At 38.8% G+C, this 15,218-nt stretch overlaps 2 protein-coding genes, 1 long non-coding RNA gene and 1 gene segment (V, D, J or C); 2 read left to right on the top strand and 2 right to left on the bottom strand.

Moving 5' to 3' along the window:
* LOC113012025 (Ig kappa chain V region 3315-like) overlaps positions 1–7,855 on the top strand; it is a 42,057-nt gene extending 34,202 nt beyond the window's left edge. Inside the window, 2 exon segments of the V gene segment in view lie at positions 1,570–1,601; positions 6,298–7,855. Of these exon segments, the coding sequence occupies positions 1,570–1,601; positions 6,298–6,479 (214 nt within the window).
* LOC113012033 (immunoglobulin lambda-1 light chain-like) overlaps positions 1–15,218 on the top strand; it is a 110,396-nt gene that overhangs the window by 71,674 nt on the left and 23,504 nt on the right. The gene's annotated exons all lie outside the window — the stretch shown is intronic.
* The window catches only part of LOC113012022 (immunoglobulin lambda-1 light chain-like), a 60,169-nt gene that overhangs the window by 36,080 nt on the left and 8,871 nt on the right, over positions 1–15,218 (bottom strand). Inside the window, exons 1-2 of one of the 2 annotated variants that reach the window (XM_080293853.1) lie at positions 1,020–1,164; positions 608–927 (exon numbers count right to left, since the gene is read on the bottom strand). The exons of the other annotated variant lie outside the window; for it this stretch is intronic. Coding sequence (XP_080149979.1) covers positions 608–927; positions 1,020–1,071 — 372 coding nt within the window. The 5' untranslated portion in view covers positions 1,072–1,164. Of the gene's footprint in view, positions 1–607; positions 928–1,019; positions 1,165–15,218 lie in introns of those variants that run through there. 2 annotated transcript variants of the gene reach the window in all.
* LOC113012029 (uncharacterized) lies at positions 10,295–10,665 on the bottom strand. The gene is made up of 2 exons (XR_013903733.1): positions 10,465–10,665; positions 10,295–10,372 (listed from the first exon to the last, which is right to left on the bottom strand). It is a non-coding gene; the product is annotated as an uncharacterized LOC113012029 (long non-coding RNA).

Genomic DNA, 15,218 nt, shown 5'->3' with positions numbered 1-15,218 from the left:
TTACTTCACTGTAAATAAACACACTAGATTTATCGCACACTCCTGCATTTGGGTCTTATTTGGGTCCTGGGTCTTATTTTCCCAAAATTACCATGGTCTGCCGGCGCATACCATGACAATTTTTAGAAGCAGACTAAAACACAGAGGAGACCGGGCCTTTGCGATTACTGCGCCTAAACTTTGGAACAGTCTGCCTCTTCGAATTAGGATCTCTCTAACTCTCGACATCTTTAAAACCCGTCTAAAAACACATTTTTATTCACTAGCTTTTAATTGTGACTGAGCTTTTGTTTTGTTCTTTGCATGTGTTTGTTTTACCTTTTCCTTTTTTACTATGTACAGCACTTTGGTCAACCTGTGTTGTTTTTAAATGTGCTTATAAATAAATTGATTGATTGGTAATTCTCTGTGGGGTTACTGTCAGCTCTGTATAAATGTATAAATGTGGATCTGTATTTAGTGCTTGTTGAGGTTACTGTCAGCTCTGTGTTCAGTGGTCTGTGTCAGAGTTTCTTCCTCTTCAGCAGCTGCAGTCAGTTCCTGCTGTAACAGCTCAGTGTCTCTGTAGTGTGACTGAGGGAGGTTTTTGTACAACTACAAATTACTGTGTGAACACTGGCCCGTTATGCACACTCTTACAGTAGTAAACTGCTGCATCTTCAGCCTGAACTCCACTGATGGTCATAGAGAAGTCAGAGCTGCTTCCACTGCCACTAAATCGAGATGGTGTTCCTGACTCAAGTGTTTTTGCCCATTTTATTAAGAGCTTTGGAGTCTGTTCAGACTTCTGCTGATACCAGAGTACATAATCATCATCATCAGAATCTCTGTAAACATCTTGGCTGGTCCTACAGGTCAGAGTGACAGTGGATCCAGGAGTAGATGTCACTACTGGAGGTTGAGTCACAGTCACCTGACCGCTGCATCCTGCAGACAAAAACAAAGCATTCATTTATCAGCAGAAATCAATGAGAGAAAAAGCAGCACATCATGTTTGAAATGTTGCTGAGTGAATGAACCTGTAAAACAGCAGCAGGTCAGCGTCCAGATGAGGATGGTGATGAGAGTCATGGTGGTTGTGCTTTCTGCTGTGTTGACTGACAGATGTGAGTCCTGCAGTGTTGAACTCACAGGACTATAAACCTTCTCAGTTCTCTGGAGGATCAGCTGATGATGCAAAGCCTCCTCTCTATGGAAATCATTTCTCTGCTCTCAACACACAACAAAGCAATGTGAGAAGCAACAATAAATTATTATGACATGATTATGATCCTAACAAAACACTGGAAAATACTTCAGAAAAGCGATTCTTTTTAACATCTGGATTAAAATGGCAGGTTGGTTGGAAAGCGTAGATTTTACTTTTTTAATCAAGAAAAATATTAAAACAATCCTTAATTATTTTTTTTTTAAAGAAAGTCAATTGAACACAAACACTTTTATGATAAATATTTTCTAAACTGTGAAGTTTACTGGGGAAAGTAGTTAATTTCCAGCGTTTAGAGGCTTGATCAGAGTGTGGGAGGTTTTTGTACAGCTGCTTAATGAGTTTGTATCACTGTGGTACACTTTTGGTGGAGGAACCAAACTCATCATTCACTGTAAGTATCTAAATCTTCTCATTAACACAAAATATTATACTATTACTATTTTGAATATGTCATCAGAATGTATTTAAACATTGTGTGTTAAATTATATTCTGGGTGTTTTACATGATGTGTACATGGTTGGGTTTAGTCATAGTAGCTGTTATTGAAAACTTGGTATCAGAAAGTGTGAATATATAATACAGTATCATAACTGAATGTTTATATAGTACTGAAAATTAAAATTATATTTTGAATAAATCTATTTTAATTAAGTTTTTTTTGTATTTATCTGTGAATAAATATTTTTTCACAAAATCTGAGGCTGAAAATAGCACGAGGAAGCTTTGATTTTATGTATTTGTACAAACAGTTAGCTGGATAAAAAGGTTTTACATTCTTGGCTTAAAAATAAAAGAGTTTTATTTAGATGCAATTTAACGGTTCCATCGCGAGTTTATGGTTCAGTACTTTGAGGTAGTAAAACTGAAGTGAAACAAACAGATGGCAGTCTGTACAGACGGTTCATTTTTTCAGTTAAGAAAATAAATGTAGGAACTAGATGCTGTACAATAAAATTACTTTTATGGCAGGTTTAGAAAAAAAAAGATGTGTAACCTAGGGGAAAATTCCAACTTTAAATGTAAAATTCCAACTTTGTCATTATTTGTAATTGTTATTTTTCCATTTCTTCCACGATGCTGTTAATCTCTGTCATGTATCATAACTGTGTAATGTTCAGCTCTCTGTCCTACAGCAGAAGTTAATCTGCTCCTTGTGTGTTCCTGCTCTCCCTTCCAGCTGGCCCCATGGTCAGACCCTCAGTCTCTCTGCTTCAACCCTCCCCTGAGGATCTCTCTGGGTGCACCACCACACTGGCCTGCCTGTTGACCGGCTACTCTCCAGAGGGAGCCGAGGTGAGATGGGAGGTGGACGGCAGAGAGGTGACAGAAGGGGTCCTGACCAGCTCAGAGGAGAAGAAGAGTGATCGCTACAGCAGCAGCAGCACCCTGACCTTGAGCCAGAAAAGCTGGTTGAAGGGAGAGCTTTACTCCTGCAAGGTCATCCATCATGGCCACACACAGTCCCAGTCCCTGAGCAGGAGCTGGTGTGAAGGCTAGAGGAGTTACCGAAGCCCAGGACAGGAACCGGGTGTGTGGGGAGCAGGAGAAAGACACCTGCCTCTGTGATCTATATGTGTTTTTGTTTGTAGAAGGAAATACAGCTTTGTGTGTGAGAGAACGACACTGATGTAAAGTGTTGACAAGAACAACAAGCTAAAGAGCGACATGTGCAGCTCAGCAGCTGGTTGTGATTGTACTTGTCATATTAATGATTCATGTTTGTGTCAATAAAGTTTGCAGTTATCCAGAATATTATAAAACTTTTTTGTCTTTCTTCAATGATGAGAAGGAAGACAGTATTCAGACATTTCATTATTCTGTTTACAACAAAATGACACAAAGGACTAGAGAACATAACCCCACGTGTTTTAATATATTTACAAAAACCACTGAGGCATTATGAAATCAGAATCAAATATGTAAGCAGGCAAATTTACTCAATTCTAATGAAGGAATTAAAAAATAAAAAAGTTTAATTTTAAAGCACAATTTCCTTCTAAAGAGATTCATTTCTAACAATAAGATTGGTTGATTTTTTTGTTTAGTTATAACTGACTTCAAAATAAAAGAACTGCGTCACATGTAATACTCAATTAACGTTGGAGATGTCAGTCAATTATTCTTCTACTCATATGTAAAACCTTGCAGTTCCATGGTGTCCTGTTTGTACTGCTATGACCTTGTTATAGGACCCACTTTGTACCATCATCTGATCTGTTTCTGTTTTGACACTTTTCAGATTGTAGCACCTAAAAGTTGAATGAGCTTGGCTGATTCTGTGAGTGTTTTTTAAAACTCTGCTGAAAACTTAGTTTTATAGTTTAGCATTTTCTAATATTTCAAACATTTTCTGCTTGTTTAATCTTCCCTGGCTATGTACATCTTTAATTTTGATTACAGTTCTTAATAATAGTAGTTTTTTATTATATAACATATATTATCTGTGCGTAAACACTGGGTCTTCATGCACTCCCGTACAACATTATTCTCCTGCGTCATCAGCCTGAACTGACTGTCAAGCTCCTTTTCCAAGCTCCTAAGACTACGATGACCTGGATGACTGAGAACCTTCACAGACAGACCCTAACCCTAATCAGGATGGACAATTTGTGTCAAACACAAAAAATAAGAAGAAGGCAAGAGGCAGAAGGCAGCTCACTTACTTGGGACTATTTACAATTAAGGGTATAGTATTTATGATGATTATTTTTATTACTGTTTAAATTCAAAGCATACAAAGTTAATTGTTTGTATATAATTGGACTCAAATAACTTCAGGTTATTATAATTCTTTTATACTAGAGTATATTTGAATTTCATTCTGTTTCTCTTGACAAAGCTTTTTTTCGTAAAGGTATTGCCAGGATTCCTGGATCATTGACCCATCGTTTTCGGTTCTTGTTCACTGATTTTTTCCACATGTTCCATTTCCTGTTTCATTATGTTCAGCCGTGTACTCACCTGTGTACAATTATCATCATCATTCAGTCTGTTTATTTAAGTTCCTCAGTTTTACCAGTTCACTGTCGTGTCATTGATGTTGATGTCGTCTTTCCCGTGTGTGCTCTCAGTTCAGCCAGCCATTCAGTTATCCAGCCAGTCAGTGTTTGTTCATCTTCTATTCATCCACTCTTTATAATAAACCATCTTCAGTTCATCACTATCCACAAGTCCTGCATTTGGGTCAGTTCTTCGCATCCGCACACAAATCCTGTCAGATATAATGCTTTTTGGTGTTATGTTGGATAGAAAAGACAGATGTGAAACGTAAAAGTGAGATCAGAGGTCAAATGTGATAGAATCACCATATAACAGTATCATTGAAACTCTATTAAATACTTGGTATCTTAGTGTTAAAAAAAAACTCTGAGCTGATAGAACACGAGCATTAATCTTTGAAAGTGATGAAATTTTATTAGAACATCTGAGTGAGTACAATGATTTTTGTGTTCTTTTAAGAAGTACATTTGTTGTTGTTTTTTTATTTTCTTTGTTGACAAAAATACACAGTACACCAAAAGATTGTTATTTTGAAAACTATTTTGAAACTAATCTGTGAAAAAATATAGTGTGAAATTCCCCCCAAAAAATGAATATCACTCCATTGTACGTGGTGATATTTGATATCATAGATGTTATATTTTATTATATATTACATAAAAATGTATTTGTGGTAATTACATGTGAAGATAAAATAATTTGATGTCTTTAGGTTCTTTACAGTCCGTATGAAGTGATTAAGATAAGATAAGATAACCTTTATCATTAATTTGTTGGAAGGCTGCCGACCTTTGCCAGCACCATCATACCCCTCTGACCATACATACATTACAACATCACATGGGGAAGACAGGTCAGAGAGATATAATAATGGAAAATGCACAGCATGAGGAAAGACGAGGAGGAAAAATAACTCCCCCCAGACTGAGCTCCAACAGGGAGATCAGTTTGAGAACAGAAAAAAACACCTCAGCACATAGCTCATGAATCAGCACATCTCACAACATAGAAGACATAAGCTTCAAAGGCGTATGGAGGGGGTGGGGGGTGAGTGTAGGTCTGTGTCAGTCTACATGTGTATCTTTGCGTGTGAGTGTGTTCCGTGTTCAACCGAGAGAAAGTGTCCCTTCACCTGGTTAGGCAAACGTCAACAGTCTTCGGTCGACGTGGGTCTGACTGAGGGAGGTTTTTGTACGACTACAAATCACTGTGCGAACACTTTACCGGTGGGTCAATCTGTTTTTAATGAATGGTTTTCTGTATTTATCTGCAAATACATTTTTTTTTTAATCTGAAATCTGAGACTGAGATTGTATTTATTTATACAAACAGTAAAACATTCTTACCTTAAAGATCTTTTATTTATTTGCAGATTAACAGTTTCATCACTGAGTTTATAGTTTATTAGTCTGATGTAGTAAAAAGGAAGTGAAACAAACAGATGACAAAGTCCAGCTCTGTTTGTTTTCCATCAAGAAAATAACTGTAACAACAAGACATTTATTCTAAATTATGTGTTAATGTGACTGTGAAAATACAATTTTTTAATATTTGTTTGTTAAAAGTGTTAGGGTCTCCTATTTATGACCTTTCATCTGATCACAGTGTGATTCACACAGTTAATCCACAGTGCTGTTAATCTCTGTCATGTACCATAACTGTGTAATGCTCAGCTGTTGCTGAAAATATGATATGATGACTTGCACTGAAATTTTTGACACCATGTTGGATATGACATTTTATGCTGTTGACTAAATGAATTAGTTTTCATACAGATGCACTTTAACAGACTTTACAGTTCATTAGTCTGATGTGATGAAAAGGAAGTGAAGCAAACAGATGACAAACTTTAACGTTTCCTGTACACATTTCAATTTTATCATCAAGAAAACAAATACAGCAACACATTCACTAATTATTTATACTTTGTTAAAACCTAATATTTCCAATTTCTCAGTTTCTGATCACATACAGTTAATCCACAGGCCTGTTAATCTCTGTCATGTATCATAACTGTCTCATGTCAGCTATCTCTCCTACAGTAGAGGTTAATCTACTCTTTGTGTGTCTGTGATCGTCCCTCCAGCTGGCCCCATGGTCAGACCCTCAGTCTCTCTGCTTCAACCATCCTCTGAGAAGCTCTCTGGAGGCCCAGTCACACTGGCCTGCCTGCTGACCGGCTACTCTCCTCAGGGAGCTGAAGTGAGATGTAGATGGCACAGAGGTGACAGAGGGGGTCCTGAACAGCTTAGAAGAAGAGAAGAGTAGTCGCTACAGCAGCAGCAGCACCCTGATGCTGAGCCAAGAGAACTGGATGAACGCAGAGGTGTTCTCCTGCAGGGTGAACCATCATGACCACCGGCAGGCCAAGTCTTTCCGCAAGAACCGGTGTGAGGGCTAGAGGGGCTGCTGAAGTCCAGGACAGGAGCTTAGTGTGGGGGAGCAGGAGATACATCCCTGCTGCTCTGATCAATATGAGTTTGAAAGTTTGTAGATGAAATTATTTGATAACAACAACTTAGATAGTGACGTGTGTAGAAGCTGGATGTGAGTGTACCAAATATCTGCCTTATTACTGATTCATATTTTTGCCAAAGAGCTTGCAGTGATCCATATTATTAAGTCTTTTGTCTGATTTTTAAATATACTTGCTCTATAATTTTAGTGTAGTGTGCTATATATTAACCTGTTCCCCTAACATGTGAAAAATCAAGACTGGGAGGAGATTAAGATGGCAGGGCTGCATCTGGCCTGAACATCTGGAACAAATCAAATGTGAGGTGATCTCTTAAAATTAAGGGAATAGTTGAAAGAACCTTGTGGTCGTTTATTTATTTATTTTAGCAGGATGACAATATCTGAAAATTTTACTCTTGCGGAAAAAAAAATAACTTGAGTTTGATTCAGTAAATAAATTCTCCATTTTACATTTAAACTTTGAAGAGATCTACAAAATAAAAGCTCATGTGGTCTTGCCATGTCCAAAACTTCAATATAAAATGTATCTTAGTGAGGGTGCTCATAATGAAATATGTAAGTACACAATTACTCTGAATGTTTTATTTTGCATTATAACAATAACAACAGCAAAATATTTTTATATTACTTTATGTACAGCAATGTTTTGAGGTAAATATCAAATGACACAGACTTTAAATTGTGCCACTTCATTTGAAAGTTTCCACATCTGTAATTGGAGTCAGTGAGCCAGTCCTTGAGTCTGTACAGAAGCTCACAGCTGCAACACTGCAAATAGTAACAGAAAGAGGCTTTTGTATGACTGTATATTAGTGTGCGCATGCTCGGTCAGAATACACATCCATACAGTAGTAATCTCGATCATCAGCCTGAACTCCACTGACTGTCAGATTGAACTCAGGCTCAGATCCACTGCTGAAATGACTCGGCGTACCAGATTCACTTCTGCTGATTTTGTGAAACTGTAGTATGTGAGGCTGTCCAGGTTTCTGAAGGTACCAGCTGAGATCATCATCAATTCCTTTACTGGCTGTACAGCTCAGAGAGACCGTCTGCCCCAAAGCAGCAGCCTTAAATACAGGAGACTGAGTCACAGATAGAACGGCATCTGATACCAGTGGTTCATTAAAAGTTCGAACTAAGTGCAGTGTCAGTGTTCTCTGACAGCATGGTGGGAGTTTCTAAAAATGACAAACTCTTCATTAATCCCATGCAAATGTATCTGGAGCAACTCTGACATATTACAAAACAATAATATGATAGACTTCCCAAATTGGAGTTGTAAAGGAATAAAATACTTGGAACATATATTAGAAGAAACTGACTGTATTTCGTTTGACAGACTACAATATGGGATCAACAAGAAAATATTTTTAGAATATCAACACTCACTCCCTGCTCTCACCCACACAAACTACAGACCTGCATCCACCTGCTCCCTCTGAACCCCCACCCTCCTGACATACAAAACTCTGAACCACCACCATTGCTTTTTACTGACTGCCCTATCCCCACTTGCACACAAACTTGCCCACAATCCCTATGATTGTGTTGGATACTGCTGTTTATATAATTGTGTAGTACTGTATTGTGTTGTACATAAGACTCCTATTTTATTTTTTATCTTTTTATCTTTAGTGTACACTGAGGGCCAGTGGGCATTGCAATTTCAAATTCCTGTGTATGACTGTGCATATGGTCTTTAACTTTACATAAACTTATATAAGTCACATAGTTACATTAGATATAATCTCTAGAATTTTATAGTTTATATATCAAAACTGAAAAATCTAAAAATTAAAATACTAACATCATCACAATCTACATTAGACTTTTTTGGTAACAGCAAAAGTATGTAAAGTAAAACATTTAATTAACTTCAATAATGTTAAAATTCTATCAACTGGGCTACATTAACCACAATCATGTACTTAAACACAATAATTGATTGGACCAGTTATTCTCATCAGTCTCTTCATTGACAATCTGCACCTGCAGCCTTCAGTTGAAGTGAAAGATGTGTTTCCTCTATTTTACTGTGTGAACACTCCACCATCATGCCAACGCAGACAGTAATAATCTGCAGCAGCTTAAAAGAACCCAACATGATGGAGTTATTGGAAAAATCATCCTGATGAAGTTTTCTGTGTGAGTCCATTAAAAAACCTTTAAATCTGAGGAGTTGTAAGGCATAAAAACAATTATTTATTTATTCATCAAATTGTATTAACATTAATTTGATCTATTAGACTCAGAGAGGACACTGAAATAACAAACTTGTTTTCCTTTTCCTTTTGTACTATAGGTTGACAGTAATGATAGTCAGTCATGGGATTGTTGTAATAACCACAACTTGTCAACAACTTCTCCTGCCTTAGGTTTTGGGTGCAGATATGCTCTTTATTTTTATTAATGAGCTGAAATACATTAGAGACATTTTATACCTTCAAATCTCCTCTTCTTCAAAACAACGTAAAAGAAAAAGAAAAATGAGAACAATGCCAATTTCTTTTGGAATTTTCATTTTTTTTCACTCTTGCTAAACCTTCTCTTTCAAAATATTTATTTATAACCTTTGGTGAGAGGTTGACAAACCTCTGATTCATTTTCAGCTTTTATTCTATGGTGAACTAACAGGGTACTCATTTGTAACTGCTCTCACCTCCAGCAGGACTTTGTGCTCCCCCAGTGATGACAAATGGTGTACTGGAAGCCCAGGATAAGAGTTCAGTGTGACACAAGCAGCCTGCTTCTTTTATCAATATGAGTTTGAACAAACAATGCTGTGTTGGCAACATCAACTTGGATCATAAACTTGTCAACATCAGTGTTTGGTCTTTGAGATGAATTACTAGAAATCAAATTGTTCCAACTGCAGATTCAATAATTTGACAATATCTAAGAGAAAATCAGTGTTTTGTATTCATGATAAAGGTGGCAAGATACAATGGAACTGATTTTTTTTTTCATAAAGGATCACAAAGCTTAATATGAATATAAATATAAACATTTAGGATTCATCTTTTTATACAAACAGCAAAACACTTTGAGTGAAATGTCAAATAATGCAACGTAAACAGAAAATGACTTAATCACAGCAGATACTTTAAAAATCCTTATCTCAAAATGCCCCAATATACATGTAATATCTCTGTTTATTTCTGTATTTAGTGCTTGTTGAGGTTACTGTCAGCTCTGTGTTCAGAGGTCTGTGTGAGAGTTTCTTCCTCTTCAACAGCTGCAGTCAGTTCCTGCTGTAACAGCTCAGTGTCTCTGCAGTCTGACTGAGGGAGGTTTTTGTACGACTACAAATCACTGTGTGAACACATCAGCACTGTTTATTTCATGTAAACTCTGACAGTAGTAAACTGCTGCATCTTCAGCCTGAACTCCACTGATGGTCAAAGAGAAGTCAGAGCTGCTTCCACTGCCACTAAATCGAGATGGTGTTTCTGGCTGACTTATGCTAACATGGTGAATTAGGAGCTTTGGAGTTTGTCCAGACTTCTGTTGATACCAAAATATGTAATCATTATTTAAATCGAAAATGTCCGTAAGATCAAAACCATCACTTCTAGGCCGCCTGTAAGCAGCTGGGTTGGTCCTACAGGTCAGAGTGACAGTGGATCCAGGAGTAAATGTCACTGCTGGAGGTTGAGTCACAGTCACCTGACCGCTGCCTCCTGCAGACAAAAACAAAGCATTCATTTATCAGCAGAAATCAATGAGAGAAAAAGCAGCACATCATGTTTGAAATGTTGCTGAGTGAATGAACCTGTAAAACAGCAGCAGGTCAGCGTCCAGATGAGGATGGTGATGAGAGTCATGGTGGTTGTGCTTTCTGCTGTGTTGACTGACAGATGTGAGTCCTGCAGTGTTGAAGTCACAGGACTATAAACCTTCTCAGTTCTCTGGAGGATCAGCTGATGATGCAAAGCCTCCTCTCTATGGAAATCATTTCTCTGCTCTCAACACACTGAAGGCAAGAAGGGACACAAAGTCAGAAGAAAAATTGTTTGGATTAATACTATTATACATTATACAAACTTTATTGATACCACTGACTTTTTATTGAATGGAGGAAAATATAAAGAAAATATAATTCTGCATTTTTAATATCTGGATCAAAGCAGCAATTTGGTTGGTCAGCTTACTTCATACTTTTGATAACAGACATTGAGCCTCTATTGTTGTTCTAAGTATATTGCCAAAATCTCATAATTCATGTTTTAGCATTTTACAGTTCCTTAGCTTTTCCTTTTCTTTTTCTGTTTTTTTTTTTTTTTTTGTTAATAAAACTTTATTTGATGTCTGCCTTTGTGTTTCAATTGGTAGTAGATCAAAGAAAATTATGAAAATGATTTAAAATCATCAAACAATTTTAGTAAATTTCTTAAATCCACGTTTGGATTTAATGAGGTTTAAACTGTGATGATTTACTTGAGAAAAGGTTCATTTTCAGCAGTTTGACACTTGTTCAGAGTGCAGGAGGTTTTTGTACGGCCAGTTAATGCATTTGTATCACTGTGGTTGACTTTGGGTGGAGGAACGAAACTCATCATTGAGTGTAAGTACCAGAAATGTTTACTTTGTGCAATACATAATACCTCTTTAAAAGAAATTTGCAGAGCAGAACATTGCTAAAATTAAGTGATTATTAATAGTTAATTCATTCAGTCTCAGTCAGTTGCCGAAAACAATATTCAATATTCTTTTTGTCATCATTTGTGCTTATATAATTATTTTCCAGTTAAATTTTTTAAACTAGTGTTTGGTGTTAGTGAAGTTGTTCCTCTCAAAATATGACTGTTCGATTTGAATTTTATTTTCACTTATACTTAAATGCTTTTTAAAATTCATAAGTATATAAGTGTGAATTTCTCTTGTGGACATTATTTTTTCAGTGTATTCAGATCAGTTTTGTCTTTGTGGTTCAATTATTTTACATTTAAAGAAGTGAAAGAAACAGATGTGACATTTGAACCATATTCACATGATTCAGCTGAAAGTCAGAAAAGTATCCTACAGATCAGTTATTGACTGTAACAGTGATGTTTTTTTTTTATCAGCAATCACTGTCACTTTTTCAGATGTGTTTACCAGGTTTCATTCCTTTCTTCTTTGTCTTCTTCCCCCTCTTCTCCACCTTTTCTCCTCCAGCGGGTGTAGTGAGGCCCACTCTAACTGTGCTCCCACACCAGAGCAGTGGCACTCTGGTGTGTCTGGCCAGTGGGGGTTTCCCATTAAATTGGAAGCTCGGCTGGAAGGTCCTCAGGGGTGTCAAACAGCTTGGAGGCTCAGGGTACAGACGGTCGCTACAGCTGGAGCAGCACCCTGAGCCTCTCTGCAGACCAGTGGAGGAAGGCGGGCTCAGTGAGCTGTGAGGCCAGTCTGAGTGGACAGAGCCCCGTCACTCAAACCCTGGACCCTGACCACTGCTCAGAGTAGAGCTTCAACAATATTTTATGGCTGTGAAGCTTTTTATACTTTGATGAAGCTACATGTCTCCTCTGTTGCGATATTTCTGCAGACGTTTGACTCTATTCATCTAAATGCAGAATTCATCAGCTATTCATATTATATTGTGCTTTAAAACTATGCTTGTAAGAAAGAGAAAACAAGTCTATATCACAAAGTAAAATCGCAGCTTGGGAAAAATCACTTTTGTGTTCTTGTTTTTCCATTACTTTGCACAGAAATACTTGATCAAACCTCCATATTTCTCTTAGATATTTATACATTTACACATTTATGTTTGTAAATATAAAAAAATACAGAAATATTTCTTTATACATATTAGTTTCTATCGGGGCACCTAACAGACCTGCACATGATTTTTTTGTTCATTGAGATATATTTAAGTATTTTTTTTTATAAATAAAGCTGTGTATTTCTTCAGTTTTGTTTAGATTCTTTGTGTTTTTGCTTTTGTGGTGTCGAGTTGATCAGTTATTGCAGTCTGTCACTCTGCACCTGCAGCCTTCAGCCAGACTGAAGGAGGTTTTTGTACAGCTCTAAATCACTGTGTGAACACTCCACCACCATGGTAGCCCAGACAGTAATAATCGCCAGCATCTTCAGCCTGAAACCCACTGATGGTTAAAGTGTACTGAGAACCAGATCTGCTGCCACTGAATCGAGACTGAGTTCCTGAGGAGAGACTTGATGCTTTGTATATAAGTAGTTTGGGAGGCTGTCCCGGTTTCTGAAGGTACCAACTGAGATCAGCACCAATATTTGAACTTCCTGTGGCGCTGATGGTCACAGTCCCACCAAGACTGACAGACTTGACTTCATCAGTCTGAGTCAGAAAATTGGCAAGTGACTCTGAAATGAAGGAAAAAAAAAAAAAAAAATTTTTAAAAACTTATTTTTATTCCCAAAAACCATGCATCAGGAAGACAGTTTAAACTTCAGAATGAATGTACACATGAAACAAGCTGAGTAAATTTCACCAAACATTCTCCTGAAATATTATTATTAGGTTTTTTTTTAATCTCTCACCCTGACTCAGAAAGCCTAACATCATAACCACCAACATTGGAAACACCATCCTGACTCAGTTTTCAGTGGAAGTGCCTGAGAGCATGTGTGACAGCAGAACTTAAACTGTGAGGAGCAGTGATGCATGAAAGTGTGCAAAACACACTGTAGGAGGAAACCACCCACCTCTCCCAATGAAACAGAAAACACAGAGCTCATGTGGATTGTTCAACTTTTTCATTATGTGACCCGTGGTAGGTACCTATTTAAAATAGGACAGAGCCGTAGGCGCACAGTCAGTTTAAAAGAGTTTAATTTTTAATACAAAATAAAATAGTGTAACAGCGGCACCTAAAAACAATTAAAAACGTTACCTTATTAAAAACGATAAAACTGTAGGATTGCCCGTGAGACAGGACAAGCGCTGCGGGGAACCGTTTAAAAACAAATCGACATGGCACACAGGTTAAAAATGGACGGCAACTCACACATGACCCCAAATGGGTAAAACACTATTAAAAAAAAAAAAAAAAAAAAAAGGATTTGTTTGCGGGCGGTTTATCCTTCAAGCTCGGGTCCTCTACCAGAGGCCTGGGAGCTTGAGGGTCCTGCGCAGTATCTTAGCTGTTCCCAGGACTGCGCTCTTCTGGACAGAGATCTCCGATGTTATTCCCGGGATCTGCTGGAGCCACTCGCCTAGCTTGGGAGTCACCGCACCTAGTGCTCCGATTACCACGGGGACCACCGTTACCTTCACCCTCCACATCCTCTCGAGCTCTTCTCTGAGCCCTTGGTATTTCTCCAGCTTCTCGTGTTCCTTCTTCCTGATGTTGCTGTCATTCGGAACCGCTACATCGATCACTACGGCCGTCTTCTTCTGTTTGTCTACCACCACTATGTCCGGTTGGTTAGCCACCACCATTTTGTCCGTCTGTATCTGGAAGTCCCACAGGATCTTAGCTCGGTCATTCTCCACCACCCTTGGGGGCATCTCCCATTTTGACCTCGGGACTTCCAGGTTATACTCGGCACAGATGTTCCTGTACACTATGCCGGCCACTTGGTTATGGCGTTCCATGTATGCCTTGCCTGCTAGCATCTTGCACCCTGCTGTTATGTGCTGGATTGTCTCTGGGGCATCTTTACACAGCCTGCACCTGGGGTCTTGCCTGGTGTGATAGACCCCAGCCTCTATGGATCTTGTACTCAGAGCTTGTTCTTGTGCTGCCATGATTAGTGCCTCTGTGCTGTCTTTCAGTCCAGCTTTGTCCAGCCACTGGTAGGATTTCTGGATATCAGCCACCTCCTCTATCTGCCGGTGGTACATACCGTGCAGGGGCCTGTCCTTCCATGATGGTTCCTCGTCTCCCTCCTCTTTCTTGGGTTTCTGCTGCCTGAGGTATTCACTGAGCACTCGGTCAGTTGGGGCCATCTTCCCAATGTATTCTTGGATGTTCCTTGTCTCATCCTGGACTGTGGTGCTGACACTCACCAGTCCCCGGCCCCCTTCCTTCCGCTTAGCGTACAGCCTCAGGGTGCTGGACTTGGGGTGAAACCCTCCATGCATGGTCAGGAGCTTTCTTGTCTTTATGTCAGTGGCTTCTATCTCCTCCTTTGGCCAGCCTATTACCCCAGCAGGGTACCTGATCACGGGCAGGGCGTATGTGTTGATGGCCCGGATCTTGTTCTTACCATTCAGCTGACTCCTCAGGACTTGCCTGACCCTCTGCAGGTACTTGGTGGTTGCAGCCTTTCTAGCGGCCTCTTCATGGTTCCCATTTGCCTGCGGGATCCCCAGGTACTTGTAACTGTCCTCTATGTCTGCAATGTTGCCTTCTGGTAGTTCAATCCCCTCAGTTCTGACTACCTTCCCTCTCTTTGTTACCATCCGACTACACTTCTCCAGTCCGAACGACATTCCAATGTCATTGCTGTATAGCCTGGTAGTGTGGATCAGTGAATCGATGTCTCGTTCACTCTTGGCATACAGCTTGATGTCATCCATGTACAGGAGGTGGCTGACAACTGCTCCGTTCCGTAGTCGGT

Source organism: Astatotilapia calliptera, chromosome 19, assembly GCF_964374335.1.
Source record: "Astatotilapia calliptera chromosome 19, fAstCal68.1, whole genome shotgun sequence".
NCBI lineage: Eukaryota > Metazoa > Chordata > Actinopteri > Cichliformes > Cichlidae > Astatotilapia > Astatotilapia calliptera.
This window is presented reverse-complemented; position numbering and strand designations above follow the sequence as displayed.